The 14,235-nt window shown below is 41.7% G+C and overlaps 1 protein-coding gene across 1 annotated transcript; it reads left to right on the top strand.

Moving 5' to 3' along the window:
* The first annotated feature begins 13 nt into the window (after nt 1-13).
* On the top strand, nt 14-13,502 carry mogat2 (monoacylglycerol O-acyltransferase 2). The gene is made up of 6 exons (XM_026182020.2): nt 14-221; nt 1,048-1,226; nt 11,777-11,981; nt 12,098-12,272; nt 12,503-12,702; nt 13,056-13,502. The coding sequence occupies exons 1-6, from the start codon at nt 128-130 to the stop codon at nt 13,208-13,210; spliced, it is 1,008 nt and encodes a 335-aa protein (XP_026037805.1). The 5' UTR covers nt 14-127; the 3' UTR covers nt 13,211-13,502.
* The last annotated feature ends 733 nt before the right edge of the window (nt 13,503-14,235 follow it).

Raw genomic sequence — 14,235 nt, forward strand, 5'->3', positions numbered from 1 at the left:
GATAAGCCGGTCAATAGGAAATACTGGTGGAGAGGTGACAGGAGCAGACTTTGGACCTCCTTCTCTCGCTCTTCCTCTTTGCCTCCACTGCAGCGCCGTAGTTTGGATTTCTTCTCTTGTGGAAATCATGAAAATTAATTTTGCCCCCATGGCTATACCCCTCCACAGGAGACTGCAGACTGCCATGGTGCTGCAGTGGGTCTTCACCTTCCTTGGTCTGGGTGAGTGTTGACTTTTCTGTGTGAGTTAAATTGGGAAACCTGTAGATGATGGAAGGATGCAAGAATGACTCTGCTAAAGAAGTAAAAGGATAAATGAAGATTTTCACATTAATATTATTGTTGTGAAACATAAACATGCTTGTTTAGCTGCTTTTGATAAAGTCACAATTAGTGCAAAACAGAGAGAACCTTTGTTTTACGTGAGCTGTAGTTCTGCATGGCCAGAAGAGGGAGCCAGACAGAAGAGCATCCATCCAAGTCATTTCATCCGCCTGTTGTTTTTGTAGTTCTGGAGAACAGAGCTCCTTAATTCAGGTTTCCAAGCTTTTTTATTTTTTGACACAGCCACAGAACCCTGTTAATATTTGCTGCCACACTTTATCCCAATGGCTCTGTTCAAGTTTACATTTGTATTCTTAGCCACTTCACCATCTCTGTAACTAGTTTATGAGCTCCCTGGTGCAGCAGGTGATACAAGTCATTCATAGCTAGGTTTGTGATAACTAGTATTTCAGTGTCCATGCTAAACACGAGCTTTGATTATTTGCCTTCATGCTATTTGTCTTTTTTCGCCAAGAGAGATTAAAAATATTGATTCGAAGCGTCCTGAAAGCAATAAAAATGAGAGTGATAGCAAATATACAGTTATAAAACCAAGATTGGCACTTCTAATACATATCTGTAAATCTGTAAAGGACTTCAAGACTCTGAGATGGTCTCCCCCCTGAACAGAGTCCAATTTATGCATACGCTATCATGGCTAACTCTGATATAGTTACCAATCATTTAGTGTCTGTTGTGTTAGTGAATGTCCTTCTCGTCTCAGCACCCACCTGCATCTTCCTGTTCTTTTACCTGATGTTCACTCGCTACTGGCTGATCAGCGTGCTGTATGCTGTCTGGTGGTACTTTGATTATGACACTCCTGCACGTGGAGGCAACAGGTCGCCCTTCCTGTGCAGCCTCAAAGTTTGGGAATACATGCGTGATTACTTTCCCATCAAGGTAAGAGAAAGCTTTAGACTTCTTGTTTTTGCGTCATCTATTTTTTGTGCAGGCACATTGCTTCCATAAGGAGACAGAAAATCAATATGTGGAGGATTCGCTTGTGCAAGAGAGTAGGACATCAGAACATCTGCCAGGTCATCTGATCTAATCTCCAGCCTGCAATGAGGAATGCTTCTTATCTATGTCCTTGGCAACAAATGATCCACAGATGGAGGACACTCCTCTGTTTCCTGTTGTAATTAGGTACTGTGACAGTGTTATACAGTGATAAGTGACACTCATAGCTAAATATATGAGTTAAAAAATGTGCATACACTACTGGTCAAAAGTTTTAGAACACCTCAACCTTTTTGCAATTCCAGTCGTTCAAGTCCAATGAAAAGGTAAGAGGTGAACAGCCAGAAATAAAAAAAAAAGGTAAGGTTACCCAAAACTGAACAATCATGTCCATTTCAGAATTCTACAAAAATACCTTTTTCAGGAACAACATGTGTTAATAATTTAAAGCTGTTCTGCAGCAATGAAGGTTGATCAAGTCTCGAAAGCTGGTGCTACTAATTCCTACAGGTTTCCAACTTTTCTGGATTACTTACAGCCTCTTCTGTCTGCATGAAAGCCGTGCTGGAACACACTGTGGTACCAGGCCCTCGTGAGCATCAGTTGAACAGTATTGTACTGCTGAAAGTAGTGTGTTGCTACAAAAATGGTGAGAAAAAGGTGACTAACAATGGAAGAGACACAGACCTTTATAACACTTAAAAATAGGTCTGTCCTACAGAGAAACTGCAATGAAAGTCAGGTGTCGGTGACTACAGTTTCCCTAAACATCAGAAGAAACTGGAGCAAAATCTGACAGGTAGAGGTCTGCAGACCCAAAGACACAACTGAATCAGAGGACTGAGTTAACAGCTTGGGTGATAAGGGGCTCACGGGACAACAGTAGTCGTAGTAAGCAAGTCTCAGTTTCAACTGTGAAGAGAAGACTTCAAGCTGCAGGTTTGACAGAACAATGCTAAAACATCAGAATAAGACAAGGAGGCTTGTCTGGGCCATGAAACACGGCCACTGGACTACTGAAGACTGGAGGAAGGTATTATGGATGGATGAATCAAAATTTGAAATCTTTGGTTCATCAAGCAGGATCTTTGCAGGCGAGTAGATGAAAGGATGGTTCCAAGTCCAAGCTGTGCCAGAACTACCTCAGGAAAAAAGAACAAGATGGTGAGCTTGAAAACAGCAGCACAGTCTCCAGACAAACCCCATCGAGCTGGTTTGGGATTAACTGGACAGAAGAGAGAAAGCAAAGCAACTTACAAGGTCAACATTTATGGGAACTTCTGCAACAAATATGGGAAAAACTTTCTGAAGAATATTTGATTTCTGTCGTAGAAAGAATGTCACGGGTGTGTTCAGCTGTTATATCTGCTAAAGGAGGCTACTTTGAGTCAGAAGTCATTTCTGTTTTTTTAACTCCAGTTGCTTATTTGTACTTGGCTTTCATTTCAAGTTAAATGAGACATTAAACTGCACAACTTTCAATTACAAAAATTGGAAAAATTGTGTTCCAAAACTTTTGACCAGTAGTGTATTCATTCAATACTAAAAAGTCTAATAAAAATCCACATCTCAATAAAAATATTTCAAATATTTGTTTGTTTTGAAAGAAGATAAACAAACTGAAAGCATAAAAATAAAACCAAAAGCCCAGGGACCAACACCAGAGCACAAAGCGGGGGAACAGTCGTACATAACAAAATAAAGACAGGACTATATACACACAAGGGGCTAATTAGGGGACGAAAGAACAGCTCGGTGAAACTTACTTGATAAGGAGAAAAAGGGAAAAAAAGAAGAGACAAGACATGAGGGACAAAAGACTACCAAAATAAAACAGGATGTAATCTGATATAAGGTTAACACAGAGATGGAGACGTGACAAACTACAGGAGCACACAGAAGTATGAAGTGAAACTCAAAGAATGAAATATGAACCACAAGCAAAAACTAAATTGTCAAAGGTAAAAAAATAAAAAATAAACTGAGAAGGCCTGAGAATATAAGTGTAATGAAGCCAACTGGAAAACAGGAGCTATTAGGAAAGAATGTAAAATGCAAAAGAACTTAAAACTCAATAAACGCAGGAATCAAAAAATAATATGAAACTGAAACGTGGGTGAAAAACCCACGATCCATGAGAGAAGCTGCTGTAAATAAACGCTGCGTTGCCAAGCCCTGATTGTGCGTTACAGGCTCCCCTCTTGTGTTACATCACGCCCTCTTGTGACAGCATGGATGAGTAGTATTTTGTCTACACGACTATGAAGTGACTCCTGGCTTATTTTTTTAACCATGACAAATAACGGCAGAAGACCTTTTCTGTGAAATTCACAGAGAACAAAAACTCTATTAACAACATCTGCTTCATTACATGGATCGACTGCTCGCCCCTGGATGTGACTGATACTTTGGACCGAGCTGATAAGACAACGTGAAACAACAATGAAGCTGTTGTTGTTTTAGCACAAACCCCGTATAAGTGTTCATAAAGACTTGCTAAAAAACATTTATACTGAAGTTTATTTGTTTGGGTTTTTATTCTATGGGTGGATTCCTTAAAATTACTTTAAATAAATGTTTCACTGAAATCTAAAACTTATGATTACTAAAAATAATCATAAAGATCAACTTATTTTCCTCCTAGAAAGCTTTACATCTTAACAGAAAGTGATTGTAGATGTTTCATTTTGAAACTATCTGTAGTGCTGTAAGTGGGTCATATCTGTCTTTACGTGAAGAAGCCCTCGAAGCTATGCATGAAAACACAATAGAAACTGACCAGTATATTTGCTCAAGTCATTGGCTATTATTGTCCAATAGACGAGCAATATGAAAGCTTGTCCTTTATCTATAGGTCAGCTATGTCAACGTGCAGTCGGCCATAAAATATGTCACACTTGGGGCTCCTTGGATTAGAAACATGATCGTGATACATTTAACAAAAAAATACAATACTGAAAATAATTTTAAATACAGTGACATGAATATTAATAATAAATACAACAAATAGTATCGGACACAAAATCACTAAAACTTTGTCTGCACATCAATAATAATAATAACAAGTAACACACACACACACACACACACACATATGTATATATAAAATTCCCAAGCTCGGGTCCTCTACCAGAGGCCTGGGAGCTTGAGGGTCCTGCGCAGTATCTTAGCTGTTCCCAGGACTGCGCTCTTCTGGACAGAGATCTCCGATGTTATTCCCGGGATCTGCTGGAGCCACTCGCCTATCTTGGGAGTCACCGCACCTAGTGCTCCGATTACCACGGGGACCACCGTTACCTTCACCCTCCACATCCTCTCGAGCTCTTCTCTGAGCCCTTGGTATTTCTCCAGCTTCTCGTGTTCCTTCTTCCTGATATTGCTGTCATTCGGAACCGCTACATCGATCACTACGGCCGTCTTCTTCTGTTTGTCTACCACCACTATGTCCGGTTGGTTAGCCACCACCATTTTGTCCGTCTGTATCTGGAAGTCCCACAGGATCTTAGCTCGGTCATTCTCCACCACCCTTGGGGGCATCTCCCATTTTGACCTCGGGACTTCCAGGTTATACTCGGCACAGATGTTCCTGTACACTATGCCGGCCACTTGGTTATGGCGTTCCATGTATGCCTTGCCTGCTAGCATCTTGCACCCTGCTGTTATGTGCTGGATTGTCTCTGGGGCATCTTTACACAGCCTCCACCTGGGGTCTTGCCTGGTGTGATAGACCCCAGCCTCTATGGATCTTGTGCTCAGAGCTTGTTCTTGTGCTGCCATGATTAGTGCCTCTGTGCTGTCTTTCAGTCCAGCTTTGTCCAGCCACTGGTAGGATTTCTGGATATCAGCCACCTCCTCTATCTGCCGGTGGTACATACCGTGCAGGGGCCTGTCCTTCCATGATGGTTCCTCGTCTCCCTCCTCTTTCTTGGGTTTCTGCTGCCTGAGGTATTCACTGAGCACTCGGTCAGTTGGGGCCATCTTCCCAATGTATTCTTGGATGTTCCTTGTCTCATCCTGGACTGTGGTGCTGACACTCATCAGTCCCCGGCCCCCTTCCTTCCGCTTAGCGTACAGCCTCAGGGTGCTGGACTTGGGGTGAAACCCTCCATGCGTGGTAAGGAGCTTTCTTGTCTTTATGTCAGTGGCTTCTATCTCCTCCTTTGGCCAGCCTATTACCCCAGCAGGGTACCTGATCACGGGCAGGGCGTACGTGTTGATGGCCCGGATCTTGTTCTTACCATTCAGCTGACTCCTCAGGACTTGCCTGACCCTCTGCAGGTACTTGGTGGTTGCAGCTTTTCTAGCGGCCTCTTCATGGTTCCCATTCGCCTGTGGGATCCCCAGGTACTTGTAACTGTCCTCTATGTCTGCAATGTTGCCTTCTGGTAGTTCAATCCCCTCAGTTCTGACTACCTTCCCTCTCTTTGTTACCATCCGACTACACTTCTCCAGTCCGAACGACATCCCGATGTCATTGCTGTATAGCCTGGTAGTGTAGATCAGTGAATCGATGTCTCGTTCACTCTTGGCATACAGCTTGATGTCATCCATGTACAGGAGGTGGCTGACAACTGCTCCGTTCCGTAGTCGGTATCCGTAGCCAGTCTTGTTAATGATCTCACTGAGGGGGTTCAGGCCTATGCAGAACAGCAGTGGGGACAGAGCATCTCCTTGGTAGATCCCGCACTTGATGGTGACTTGTGCTATGGGCTTGGAGTTGGCCTCTAGTGTTGTACGCCACATCCCCATTGAGTTCCTGATGAAGGCTCTTAGGGTCCCATTGATCTTGTACAATTCTAGGCATTCCAGTATCCAGCTGTGGGGCATTGAGTCATAGGCCTTCTTGTAATCAATCCAGGCAGTGCACAGGTTGGTCAGTCTGGTCTTGCAGTCTCGGCTGACTGTTCTGTCTACCAGTAGCTGGTGTTTTGCGCCTCTGGTATTCTTGCCAATTCCTTTCTGTGTCCCGCTCATGTATTGACCCATGTGCCTGTTCATCTTAGCCGATATGATGCCTGACAGGAGCTTCCACGTGGTACTGAGGCAGGTTATTGGTCGGTAGTTGGAGGGGACCGGTCCCTTCTTGGGGTCCTTGAGGATCAGGACTGTCCGGCCTTCGGTTAGCCATTCTGGGTGTCTCTCGTTAACTAGCAACTGGTTCAGTTGTGCTGCCAGGTGCTCGTGGAGTGCAGTCAGCTTCTTCAGCCAGTAGATGTGAACCATATCATATATATATATATATATATATATATATATATATATATATATATATATATATATATATATATATATATATATATATATATATATGGTAAATGGCCTGTATTTATATAGCGCCTTACTAGTCCCTAAGGACCCCAAAGCGCTTTACGTATCCAGTCATCCACCCATTCACACACACATTCATATATATATATATATATAAAAAAACACCCAGCACGCCCCTGCGGGCGGTTTATCCTTCAAGCTCGGGTCCTCTACCAGAGGCCTGGGAGCTTGAGGGTCCTGCGCAGTATCTTAGCTGTTCCCAGGACTGCGCTCTTCTGGACAGAGATCTCCGATGTTGTTCCCGGGATCTGCTGGAGCCACTCGCCTATCTTGGGAGTCACCGCACCTAGTGCTCCGATTACCACGGGGACCACCGTTACCTTCACCCTCCACATCCTCTCGAGCTCTTCTCTGAGCCCTTGGTATATATATATGAAATTCAAAATATTCACACGAGGCCTCTAATGATATATATATATATATATATATATATATATATATATATATATATATATATATATATATATATATATATATATATATATTCGTGTGAATATTTTGAATTTCATATATTAAATAATTTCTTAGAAAAAAATTTCTAAGAAAAAAAACCAAGAATGTTTTGTGCCATCTAGTTCAAACTGAATTCTGCCCAGCATCATCTGACTGCCACATTGGGCCCGAAACAAGGAGTCCGTGTGAGGGTAGAGAGAAGATGTGTTATTTAAAGTTTCCTAATTCCTTTCATTAGCGTGTCTTTGCCCACCGTTTCTAATACACCGTCACCAGCTCAGGCTGAAAGCTCACCAGCTGATGTGAGTGTCTTGGTTTCTAAAAGGACAAAAATGCATGTAGACGAGATAGTGACGCAAATTCAAATGTATCTGAAGGCAATTACAGAGGCACACATGGCGTCATTTTCAGGCTACAAAACATATTTTTGCATCTTTATGACGATAAACCACATTTAATCCTGACGCCACCACCAAGTTACCAAGTCCTGAAGTTGTCAGTGGTTATGGAAAAGCACTTTCTCACAAGTGATTTGGGGTGATACTCCTGTGTAGCCCACAGACTTTATCTGCCATGATTGTCTTCCCACAAAACTTCCCCAGGGTACATCTATGAATACCTTTCCACTAATGCAGCGGAAGATGCAGTGTGGAGCTAGGTCCACCTGGGAATTTGGGAAAAGTAGATATTTATCCTTTTGAAAACTATCTTGGCAGGAATGATAGAAACACAGATTATGTAACGATGAAGGCTCGACAGCAGGTCTTGGTGACACTACGATAGACACTTCGCTTACTTAGTGCCTCATCAGTGGAACTGGAGCTAATGTTTAACTTTGGGAGCCACCTGCAGCAGGTCTCCACAGCACGGACACCAACAATCAGCTCCACGAAGGTCCAGTAACATGACTTGCTTATATAAGGTTTACTCACAACCTTCATGTGATCTATTACAATCTGAGAAAGCTTTAAAATCTGTGTGAATGCACCCTTATTCATTAAGAAATAATAAAGAGAAAACATTACTGGAAAAACTGTATCAAATGACTGAAACTGGTTCTGAGATGATTGCCTGATAAAAGAAAAGTGTTGTCTTGAGTATGAATCTCACGCACAGATCAGTGAAGGGAGTGCTTATTTTTAGCGGACTAAACAAACGACATCATGGAGCTTTTCACTTGTGTCGCTTCAAACATTACAGAGAAATATCACTAAGTTTGCGAGGATTGATCACAAACACAGTGGCTCATAATTTACTTGCCAAAGAGCAAAATAAGCTGCATAAGCAGCTCAATGAAGCTCCAACCAATGGAGAAGAGCTGGGGAATGAATTCAGGGACTCAGCATCCGTCTATATTCACCAATTCCAACAAAAAGAACATCTCCAGCATTAAAGGAGAATCCCAAGAAAAAGGTTTGAGACAGAGCTGCTTATCTTCCTCGAGATTTTATTGTTGATAATCAGAGAGTGTTTTTTATTAAATATTGCTAATATCCAGTGTTTCTGTGACACCAGAAGTCTTTTACCTTGCAAATAGCAAGATGACCTTTGTCATGTGTAAACACTGGCACATCTCTTTAACCTTCCTGCCAAGTGACAAATATATGGAAGTACAAGATGTTCATTTCAACTTTTATATAAACTTGAAGTGAGCAACCCTGGACACTTATCGCCTTTGGAAACACGATGGGCCCCCATTGTGCTCACCTTTTAGTATTATATTTTATTAAGTGCTTTTTTCACGTGAATAAAGGGTAGCTCCTCAAAACTCAGCTGAAATCTTCTGTACTTTAAGATGTGAGCCACAAACACTTTGGAAGACAGCCCTGGTCCAGTTGGCAGAACACAGCTGTGAAGTGGAAATTTGAAGCATTGCAAAAGTCTTTCAGTGACTCAGCAGACATCCACTGCAATCATTAGGCACGCTTCTGAAATCACTTTTGAAACTCAGAATATTTCCATATTTATTCTAGAGTTATGTTCGGGAGACATCTATGTTAGCCAGCATTAAAAAGAAAAAACAGGTAACATTTATGTTTAAAAGGTTTCAGGAAGATATTTTGTTTTCATGCTGTAAAACCTTCTATGTGCATGAAGGGTTAGAAAACTTGAACCTGCCAAACCTCTGCAACGTGCTCCTTATCTCTGTTTGAGGCTACTTTCTCCATGTAACTATTAACACATCACACCTGAATCTCTGACCTCCTGGTTGGCAGTAGAGTAGCGCTGTGGGCAGTGCCAACTGTATTTTGACCTTTTTAACAGTGTGCTGGGAGCCTAGAATGCTAAAAGCTAAATGAAGGGAAGGTGCTCCTAATATCTGAAAAACACTGCAAGTGCAGTATTTTTTATTCAAACGGTCCTGGTTATTTTCTGGCACATGAGCATATTGCAGAACCTCTCAGACAAGTCAATGATTAATTGTTCTTCACTGTTTTTACCATTTCTCCTTCATTTTTGTGTAATGAAATTTGGTACATGCAGGATATCCCCTGATTCCTTTCATCAAGTGCTGCGCTGAAATTAGAGGTGCATGTATTCATGCTTTAACTTTAGGCCCTACTTAAAAGATAAGGAACTGTTGTTTGCTTGCATCAAGCTGAATTTGAAACATCTTGTAATGTCAGTTATGTTATTTGTGTTTTATTTACATGATGACACCAATCAGGGTCATTTTAACCCCAATATAAAATATCTGAAATAAACAGACAACCAGCCAAAAGTGTCATGTAACAGCATCAGCTCTCCTTTTCATGACCAGAGCATGTCCCAGCTCAGCTCTCAGGTAAAGTAGGTCCAGTGACACCTTCAGTATTTTTACTTACTTTCTTTAGGACTCTTGGCTGGAGTTAATAAAGCTACATAAGCCCTCTAGCATTCCAAAATATTACTATTTTTTTTAAAAACAAAACAGCATCAGTAGATGTGAACAGACTAAAAAAGGCATAAAAATGAGGATTAATAGATAATAAAACACCTGTGCAACATGATAAAACATGTGTGTATCTCTGGGATCCAGTTGGCATTAGACACAGTTGTGATGTGGAAACTTGAACTCTGCATTGCATAAAATCTGGACGACGGAGGCAATAGTGGGCAGAAAATGTCTACTGGAAGCTTGAATGTGAAGACATGTAATAAAACAATCGCAGTCAGAAAATCTTTTGCAATACCCAGCAATGAAATTGCTGTGAAACAGTTGCTAAACTTCAACAGAACGAGGAGGAATTATACAAGTGGAGCCTCTGGTCATTTTTAGTCTCTGGTTGAACTCTGGTTGAACGGGCTTCTGGGCCTAGCCTGCACACTTTGTAAAGGAAGGAAATGTCCTATATGTAGAGTTTAGAGAAGAAATGCGTCGTTGGTACAGCTGATAACAAAACATGAAAAATAGCTTGAAAAAAGAAAACAGCTGGACGCCTCCAGGAAGATATTCATGGTTATATGTGCTATATAAATACATTTTGATTTGATTTGATTTGATGGTTCATCCAAGAGGCTTCTTAGGTTATAAAAATGGTGGTGAGTCCAAGTTATTAAACCCTGAGTGGTGCTCGTCCCCTGAGGCGCGTTGATCTGCTATTGATCATGTGGATCATCACATCAGCCTATGTGTGAAAAAATGTGTGGGCCATTTCATTTTAAACTTCAATAACAGAACTTAAGGATAAATACATAAATAAATAATTTAAAAAACAAACAAAAACAAAACAACAACAATTTTATTACTTTTTATGCTCACTGCTGCCATCCTGGATTGTTAACTTTGGGAGGCAACAAAGCTGGAGCTGGTAGAGCCTGCAGTGACTTTCTGAGTCGAGGGAGATACCAGTTAAAAATTCTGACTCGGGGAAACCACTGCGTGACCCTGGCCCACCCCATCACATGACCTATTCTTTCACGAATGTTTGTAGAAGCAGTCTGCATGCCTAGATGATTGATTTTACACACCTGTAGCCATGGAAGTTATCGGAAAACTTAATTCAATGATTTGGATGGTCTGGAATATTTTTTAAAACATAGTGTTCGCTCAGTGTTTTCTGTTATATCTCCTTGTGTCAACCCCATAAGTTAAGTTAATGTATGTGTCTGCATTTCCCAGTTTAGCTATGACTGATTTCCTGTTTTTTTGTGTGTTCAGTCTTACTTCGCCCCGCCTCGTTGTCTGGATTATCTGTACCTGTGTCTTGCTTTCAACCTAAGTGAAAGTTTGTCGTTTTCCTGTTGTTGGGTTTTGGGGTTTTTGCAGTTTAGGTCCCCCTTCTTGCTATTCATGTCAAATATGGCCAGATCTATGAAACCACACTTGCAATATACCATTTACTTGTAGTATATACTGTATAATATTTATATATTTATGATGCTTTTTGTGCAGAAATACGGGCAATTTCAAAGGTTTCACATACAGTACTTCATCCTGCCAGTGTGGCTGTTAAAGTCATACCCAATCGAGTCCTGAAGCCTCAGGCAGGGGAGATGAGGGAAGGTTCAGAGGGTCAAAGACATTGTGTTGAAACTGAGATATTGAGGCACATGTTTGGACTGCAGCCAGAGCCAAGCAACTGCAACGCAAAGTCCAAAACAGCTCTTAGGCTGATGAGGATTAAATGGTTTACCATGATTCTGGTGGCCATTATCATCCCGAGTATGTCTGCATGCACTCTTGACTATGTATACATCTACAAATATCATCTTTCCCCTCCCTTCAGTTGGTGAAGACGGCTGACTTAGATCCCAGGCATAACTACATCCTTGGCTTCCATCCCCATGGTGTGCTGGTGGCAGGAGCCTTTACCAACTTCTGCACCTACTCGACAGGCTTCAGACAGCTGTTTCCAGGCATCACCAGCTACCTGCTCATGTTGCCTCTTTGGTTCAGAGCTCCATTCTTCAGAGACTACATCATGTGTGGAGGTTTGAGCTATTGACATTTCAATCATATTTCCCATTCTTCTTTTTTATGTATGTTAAAATAAACATATTGTATTTGAACACTTTAAATATTTTTTCCTTCTGTTACAACATTGCAGGCCTGATTCCTTCAGACAAAGAGAGTGCCACTTATCCACTCTGCAAAAAGAAAGGTGGAAATGCTATTGTGATAGCTGTTGGAGGGGCACCAGAGGCCCTTGATGCCCACCCAGGCACTTTCAATGTACTCTTGGCCCATAAAAAAGGCTTCATCAAAATGGCCATGGAGTATGGGTAAGATCAGCCACCCCTGAGGCAATGTGGAAAATTCTGCTCCATCTACGCCTCTGAAATGGTTTTGCTTATTAAAAAGATTGTCAATCTATTCATTTTAGGGGTTTTTTGTAGCTTGACTCCTGAAACTTATTCAAGTGACTTGCATGGAATTTCCTGGGAAAGCGCATATTCTGCTATGAGATCAGTTAGAAATAAGAAACCAATAGAGCTCAACCATTTTTTCCCAGAGCTCATCTGGTACCAGTCTTCTCTTTTGGGGAGAATGAAGTGTATGACCAGGTGGAAAACCCGAGGGGAACCTGGCTTCGATGGTTGCAGGAAAACCTGCAAAAGATCATGGGTGTCTCTCTTCCTCTCTTCCATGCACGAGGCATTTTCCAGTACTCCTTCGGCCTTATGCCCTACAGAAAACCTATCAACACAGTAGGTGAGTAAGCAGCTTTACTCCACCATCACTACGTGCAGCTGGATGGATACTTGGGCAGCAGTGTATATTAACACTCTAAAGGCCTAATAGATATCTTCCCTCAGGTAAAAACATATAGTAAAGCATCCTTGCACTTCCCAATAAGTTTTCAACTTTGTGAGAAGTAACTGACGTCACTGAGTTCAGTTTCGGTGCATGTGAGTAATGGCGATCAGATATAGAGGGAGATTCGCTGTGAGAACAAACACACCGTCCTTTGTAACTGGCTGGCACGCAGTCCGCACGCTCAGTAAACATCTTAAACATACTGTAACTAAACAAAGTACATAAAGCACTTTGTCACATCTCTGCAGTTGGGCGGCCAATCAAAGTGGAGAAGAAAGCAAAGCCAACTGCCGAGGAACTTGATGCCCTCCACCAGCTGTACATGGATGAACTCAGCAATCTGTTTGAGGAGCACAAAGGCAACTATGGAGTAGACAAAGACACACACCTGAACTTTGTCTAAAGTGCAACAAGGCCTGGGTGGAATTGGACGCCTCTTTGTAAAGCTCTGGTGCTGCAGATTCTGTACACCTGCTCACAGCTCATCCTTTAACTAAAGACAAAGTGATTGTTTGTACGCTCGCACCGGGCTGAGCAGGAGCTCCATGTGACTCAAGGCTATTGCAGAGGTCTGTGTTTAAACATGTCCTGTCTCAATAAAGCCCAAACATGTAAGCTGGAAAGGCTGTCTTTAAAATCTCAGATCAAATGAAAGATGTTCTACGAGTGCATTAAAATTCATCATGAAACTCTAATAATGTGTTCGGTTCATTTGGATATTTAGAGTTCAGAAGCAGTTGTGTAATCTCACATATTCATGTATTAAAGATTTCATGTGTAGCTCTTTCAGCTTCAGTGTCTGAGAACAATCTCTCTTTGAAACGACAGTTAGGCTGACTCATGCTTACACGGTGAAGTCTAATGTAGTCTGAAAAAAGGGAAAGTTTTCTGTGTTTATTTAGTCATGATTATCAAAGAAGCCAACCGAGGCCACACAGCCAAGACATCTTGACCTCACCTGTAATTGTAAATGATTTATTCTGCAATGACTGCCAGAAAGGAAAAGTTGCTCCCTTGGTTCTTTTTTCACCTGGTGCATGACTGTGGAGCGAAACATGAACGTGGGCCCACAGCTGGCACACGGGCCTCGCTCTGGGAACCTTGGATTTAGACTGTTGCCCTTCCTCTGGGGCTACATGTGAACATTGCAGTTGTTGCATATGAGGTGTTGGGATTTGTGCAAGGCCCGAAACTTTCTCAAATAGAGTCATAGGTTGAAGTCAGATTACAACATTATACTGGCAACACTGTAAAAGAACGGAAGCAAAAACTGCAGGATTCATTTCATATTTTAAACAGTACACTCCATACAGGCAGCACAAAATCAGCGGGAATTTCCTTCTTTTGTCTTCAGAGATGTAAAAGTAGTGTTAAGTAAGTCTCGCACCGTTACTGGTTACTTTTAGGATTATGATTTTGAATCCAAGC

This window comes from Astatotilapia calliptera, chromosome 10, assembly GCF_964374335.1.
Source record: "Astatotilapia calliptera chromosome 10, fAstCal68.1, whole genome shotgun sequence".
In the NCBI taxonomy this organism is placed as follows: Eukaryota; Metazoa; Chordata; class Actinopteri; order Cichliformes; family Cichlidae; genus Astatotilapia; species Astatotilapia calliptera.

Coding starts and splice junctions, on each gene's coding strand:
- mogat2 (XM_026182020.2), top strand. CDS start 128: ATGAAAATTAATTTTGCCCCCATGGCTATACCCCTCCACAGGAGACTG. Junction 222..1,047: donor CTTCACCTTCCTTGGTCTGG/GTGAGTGTTGAC, acceptor TTCTCGTCTCAG/CACCCACCTGCATCTTCCTG. Junction 1,227..11,776: donor GTGATTACTTTCCCATCAAG/GTAAGAGAAAGC, acceptor CCCTCCCTTCAG/TTGGTGAAGACGGCTGACTT.